General features: G+C 34.6%; 1 protein-coding gene across 1 annotated transcript in view; it reads left to right on the plus strand.

Moving 5' to 3' along the window:
- Positions 1-5,750, plus strand: part of VWDE (von Willebrand factor D and EGF domains) — a 77,869-nt gene extending 72,119 nt beyond the window's left edge. The window contains exons 29-31 of the mRNA XM_015447689.4: positions 541-636; positions 3,215-3,318; positions 5,566-5,750. Of these exons, the coding sequence (XP_015303175.3) occupies positions 541-636; positions 3,215-3,318; positions 5,566-5,580 (215 nt within the window). The 3' untranslated portion in view covers positions 5,581-5,750. The remainder of the gene's footprint in view (positions 1-540; positions 637-3,214; positions 3,319-5,565) is intronic.
- Positions 5,751-6,561: the final 811 nt, after the last annotated feature.

Here is a 6,561-nt window from a genome sequence, read left to right on the forward strand (position 1 = left end):
ATTTTTCAGTTTTTCTACTGCACTTGCCAAGATAAATAACAAGACAAATAAGTCCTGAAGTCGGAGTCAGGGAAAGGTTTTAAAAAATTACTGACTTCTTGGCCCCACCTCAAACCATCCAGTTCTGAGTTTTCCAAGAGGAGGTAACAGTGCCACTCAGACTGGTTAGCTCCTGAGGGTGGCCGTCTTTATTCAAATGTTTCATTTTTTCCTTTCTATAAATTATTTTAAATTAGCCACTACTAGAATGTTTTGATCAAAGTGAAAAAATGAGAAGCAACATAGATGTCCAGCAATTGGAGAAAAGTTAAATCACGACACATTCAAACAGTGGAACATTTTGCAATTGTTAAGGTCACATTTTCCAAGAATATGTAGTGACATTCAAAAGTGTTCTTGATAAAATATTAGGGAAAAAATTCTTCAATCACTTACCTGTAACTATTTCTTTTTTTTTCCTCTAATGAAAAGTTTCGTGGGTTATGGATAGGATTTGACTAGTAATTTAAAATTTTAACTTGTTTATATTTTGATTGGCAGCTATCTGCTTGCAGAAATGTAGAAACGGTGGTGAATGCATTGCTCCCAGCATATGCCATTGTCCTTCCTCCTGGGAAGGAGTGCAGTGTCAAATACGTAAGCCCACAGGATGCTTTTCCTACTATATGTTCTGAATTGGAATCTGTTATAATAATTAAAGTATAGCTATAGGACAAATCCATAGGGGGACAAAAACTCCAACATGCTGATCCTTTTTAAAAAATGATTTTAGAAATAAAACAAAAACTTACTAAATTTTATATCCGTTTAAAAGAAGAAAGTGTAGTATAACATATTAATAGTTTGTGTGACAGAGATAATTTCAAATTGTGGTCTGTGCGTTACCAATAAAGTTTCCCCAGGTAGGTCAAAGAAGGTGTTGATATATAGAAGTTTAAATATTATTTCATATTATAAGATAAATACATATTTATCATGGATACCTTAGAAAATATGGAAATGTATTAAAAATTAATCACTCTAGGCCAGGCGCGGTGGTTCACGCCTGTAATCCCAACACTTTGGGAGGCCGAGGCAGGCAGATCACGAGGTCAGGAGATTGAGACCATCCTGGCTAACATGATGAAACCCCGTCTCTACTAAAAATACAAAAAATTAGCCAGGCATGGTGGCGGGCGCCTGTAGTCCCAGCTACTCGGGAGGCTGAGGCAGGAGAATGGCCTGAACCCAGGAGGCAGAGCTGGCAGTGAGCTGAGATTGCGCCACTGCACTCCAGCCTGGGCGACAGAGAGAGACTCTGTCTCAAAAATAAATAAATAAATAATAATTTTTAAAAAAATCACTCTAAATTTCACCATCCAGAATTACTTTTGGTTTCTTTTTTAGAGTTTTAGTATATTTCCATCCAATATTAGTCATGAATTTCTACATAGGTGAAATCTTAAGACATAGAGGAAGATCAAATTTTATGCAATTTTGAAATATTTTGTGGAAACTTGCAATAACATGTTAAAATATCACCTATTATTAACTTAATGGGAAAAACTTGAAATTCCTCAAAATATTTCCAAATGGTTAATAATTATATAATTGAAAAATTGATGGCCAAGTGTATTGTAAACTGAAATTACACAGTTTTATTATGATATGCCTTTTTACTAGAAATAACGTACCCTCCATTTCAATGTCTTATGAACCACACCCTTGTTTCCATGCACCAAAAATTTTGCATGTAATTTTTGTGACTCTTAGACCCTATTTTATTAGTAATTGCTATTGTAATTTATACATTTCTTATCCTAGAAAAATATACCAAAGTACTATCAAGTGCTGGTATTTACAAAAAAAATGTGTGCTCAAATATTGATAATCCAAATTGGAATTTAGATGTGATAAAATGCTAGAAAAAAAGAGTTAGCAACCTTGACTTGGGCTGCTTGTTCTGGAGTAAGTTCTATATGGACCATAAGAGAGAAGGATGAGAAGATGTTAAAAGCACATTAATGAGGAAATATGCTTCAGTGGTTGCAGATTGAGATTGTCTGAGCACAGCCTAAAGCTGTGCACCCTGTTTCTGCATCCTGCAGCATTTTTATGTGAATTTAAAAGTCATCCTACTTCAAATTCTTTATTTCGAACTATTGAGAAACTGTCTTAATATATTGATATTTCTTAAACAAAATATGTTACTACCATCTGTTGGAAAATTGTTGTAATAAAAATTCAAATCTATGATATCTATCATGTGAATGCTGTTTTCTTAGCTGTGGAGCCCTCATGGATTATACAACCTGCCCAATTGTATACAGCAGCCCTGATGAAAAGATACCCCGTCAATGTTGCATTTATCCTAAAGGACATATTATTCTTGAATGTGTAAGCTTCAAGTATGTGATATTGAAGCAGTATTTCTCCTATAAAAATAACTAGTATTATAATTTTATGGTATGCTCATTTTCACTCAATATTACTTGAAAGAATTTATGTCGTTTAAAAACAAAATTTAAAGCAATATATTAAGCTCCATAATTTAAATACTACAAAAATTCCTTTTACCTCCCTGCTTATGTTTAACATTTTAGTTATTTACAAGTTATCATTAAGTATTATAAGTACTTTCTTTCTACAGGTAGATGATAACTAGATTGAGATATTGAGATAATTGAGATAGATGTAGGTATTTTTAATTGCCTTGGGAAAGACTTCAAGGAAGAAATGTATGATATAGACAGTATGAGTATCTTTCAGGAATTTTCAGTCGAGTTATTTCACATTAAACTTCCAATGATAGTATAAAAATTGTCAAATTCTCCATACACTACCCGGTACTGGATTGTCTCTTTTAAATTTTTGCTTAATGTTAAAAAACAGATGATAGATGCTATCTTCTGTTAATGACTTGAGCTCCTCTAGAAAAAAAAAGATATATTTCAAATATTTTAAAATGTAGTCAATGAAATTTTTGTTTCTTTTAATAATATCTTTATAGAATTCCTAAAGTGTTGTTTGAGTTTTGGGTGCTTTGTTTTTGATGTGTACGTGTGCTCTGAAAGATGGGAGTGCATAGAACAGATCCATTCATTGATGGTTCATTAACAGATTCTTATGACTGCATTAGTGTCCAATCACCATATAGCCTCAGACCACTAGGATAGAATATGTCACAAGCATTTCATGTCAAAAGATGGTCATTCTAAAAATTTGTGTATTGCAGCAATTTGCAACCCAAAATGTCTTTATGGGGGCAGATGCATATTTCCCAATGTGTGTTCCTGCCGCACTGAATACTCTGGAGTCACATGTGAGAAGAAAATACAGGTATTTCAAAGTTTAAAGAGAAAATAAATTTTAGACATTGACATTTGCATATCTCTTCTACTTAGTAATTGCTACTAATCAATGTTTTATTTTCTCTTATTTCCAAAATAAAAAATAAAAGCATTTATTTGCCTCTAAAATTAAAAATTGTATCATTTTTGTGTTATGGTAGAGTTATTATCTAAAACTTTGATGTGTTTTTAAGGAATTTCAATGTATAGATATAACTGTCCAATGTAATGCAGTATTTCATGACACTGTAGTTGAGACAGCAAATATTCCACAAAATAGATTCAAGACACTTATCTGTAGAGCCATTGCTATAAAACACATATTTAAAAAGTTTCTGCAACCCTATTTCTTCACAGAGGATTAAACTGCATTTTGTTTGGTCTCTAATCTTAGATTTCCAAATATCAATAGCCGAAATATTATTTTCAGTCCTAATTCCTATACACACAAGGGTAGCTCTAATAATCTCTCTCCCTCTCATATAAACACACAGACACACAAATGCAGCAAACCTCTCAAAAATGTCTTAAAGTTAATCTGTAGGAGTTGTAATTTAAAAAGTCATTATATGCTATTTAGTACTTCAAAATGCCCCAGGGTCATGAATATAAAAGTATGCTGGAGTACTAGAATTTGACAAATGATTAGAAATTTTCTTCTTGAAGCTCGATCTGGCTTGGAGACAATATGGATATATGTATAGTTTTCTCCGAGCACTGGTGTCATCCTGTAGGATTGGCTCCCATTATGAAAATAACCAGACCATAACAGGGCTGTGGTCTGAAAACTGGAAAGCAAAAGTTATTGAGTACTTATTTGATTAAATATTGTTTGAGAAAAATAAAAATAAAAGCTTCAGCTTCCTTGGGTTTGAAGGCAGCCTAAATACATATTATTTGATTTGATTTGATGTGAGATTTTTATGGCACAGAAAACCCTAGGACCTCTAAAGCTTTTTAACTCCACTTTGACAGTACTAAACTAGTGGCTGCTCTATATTCTATTTTATGTATGTATTTGCCATCTGAATCCTTCCTTATATGATCAATAGCAAATCATCTTTATCCCCATTAATGTTGCTTCTGAGAATGCATTTGAAATCACACTAAGGGGAAAAAATGCCAGAAGGCCATGGGGAAGGAAAAGGGGAGAAAAGGCTAAGCATGAGCACAATACGTCCTGTTCTACTGTAACCTGCTCTCCCAAGCTTCTAACTTCAATCTCATTCTGGCTTTCTTCTGTTGATCACTGGTGTCATTTTTTTTTTTTTCACTTGCTCTCGATATTTCTTTGGCTCCCACACATAGGTTAAAAGGTAAATTTCTCTTTAGTGGGGAAAAAAGCAACCACCATCCACGGGTATCCACAGAACCTCCAACTCCATCCTTTGCTCCCGTCTTCCCCACCTTCCCCAAAGGAGGTTTCCGGCTGGCTAACTACCTCCTGGCTCTTCCTCGGGCAACCTGAGATAGTGGATAAAAAAAAAGAAAAGGAGCTTACTGATTGGATTGCTAGAATTTCAATGAAAAAGAATTACTGGCTAGAGACAAGAAACACAGAGAAAGGGAAAATAAGCAAAGGAAGAAAAAGGTGCTAAAGAGGGTGGGTTGATAAAAGGCTTTGGGAAGCATCATAACCTCCTGCTTGTGGCTCAGTGCACTCACTCTGAGCCTGCCACTTAATTTGCTCTGTGATTTTAGTCAAGTTTAATCCCCTGAGTCTCAGTTTTCTCATCTGCAGTATGGCATTAATAGTAGCACCTAATCATAGGCTTATTGTAAGGATTAAATATGTTAATATATGTGAAATACCTAGAATGGTGCCTGGGACATAGCAAGCACTATGTAAGAGTTTGTAACTAATTACGTCGAATAGAGGAATAGAAAGAGGTGGAGAAAGAAAAGGATGGGCAATGCATTATGAGTATCAATGGTTTTTTCTTGAGGGATATTAAAACATTAATTCGTTTTATTGGGCATGGATGTTTCTAAAGTGTAACATTTTGCCAAGATGGAGTCACCTAGTATGCAAGCTCCATTTGATTATGACTGCTTGGACCTTAAATATAATCTTGATTAGATTTCAATTTTATGAAAACAGTATCGAACCTAGTGGCAAACAGAACCAAAAGAACTTTATGTATCATGTCAGAGGGAAGGAGGCAACAAATAATGAGTATGCGTTAAATGATTTTATACTATTCATTGAAACACAATTTCCTTCTTCCTACTACAGATAAGACACCATTGAGTAGCATCAAGTATATGAATTACAAGCCTGTATCTTAAGAATGGAAATGTTTTGTTCAGAAAAAGTTGGAGATAACTTGAAGTTTATTTGAACATCATTCAAAAAATATCTTAAAGACTGAAGAAACTAATAAAATACATAATGATCTCAGTTGTAATCATTAGAGAAAAGCAAAGAAGAAATCCAGGTAATCTAAATTTGATGTTGAGATGGAATAGGATATTTACATATTAAGATGATGTATCTGATATTCCATCCATTCACAATATTTAATAAACTGAGTATTTTCTCAGCCCTGTGACTACGTCTGCATCATTAGTAGTCAGTCAACCTAATGGAAACCACTTGATATCATCCTGATAGATGATGTTTAATTCAGAACAAGGGGCTCACAGGACTATTTGAGGGATGGTGAATGAGGGTTGGGAGCTAAAGATTAGGAAAGCCACCGCTGATCAGAGTGGGTAATAATGAAGATGTTAGGCCAAAGCTCCAAGCAGGTTCTTTTCAGAGGCTTTCCTGGAACTGCTACAATACTTGAGAATCTTTAAAAACTACCACCAACTGTCTCAGGCAAAGTGGATTATTCTCAAATTTTTGCTAGAAAGCCACTGTGAATTTCATCTTTCCAAGCATCAAGCTGCAAACACCTCTGAAAAGACCAACAACTTCCTCTTCATTTCCATCTTCCTACTCTCCAGCAAATTTTTCTCATTGGCAAACTGTGACCCAGAACCACACAGACAAGTGGATTCTGAAAAATGTAATTCCCAGCCTTACAAAAAAGTGGCAGTGGTGTCCTGGGCCCAAAAGTGAGAAAACAGACACCAGACATGCTAAAAGGTCTGCATCTGGTTGCTCTTTCATCTTTCCATTTTTTTCTGTACCATGATCCATTTTGGTATATGAATCGAGAGAGATGATCACAAAACCAAATCCTTCTACAGATATCACAAGAAAAGTGTATGTGGATGCTTAATA

Source organism: Macaca fascicularis, chromosome 3 (assembly GCF_037993035.2).
Source record: "Macaca fascicularis isolate 582-1 chromosome 3, T2T-MFA8v1.1".
NCBI lineage: Eukaryota > Metazoa > Chordata > Mammalia > Primates > Cercopithecidae > Macaca > Macaca fascicularis.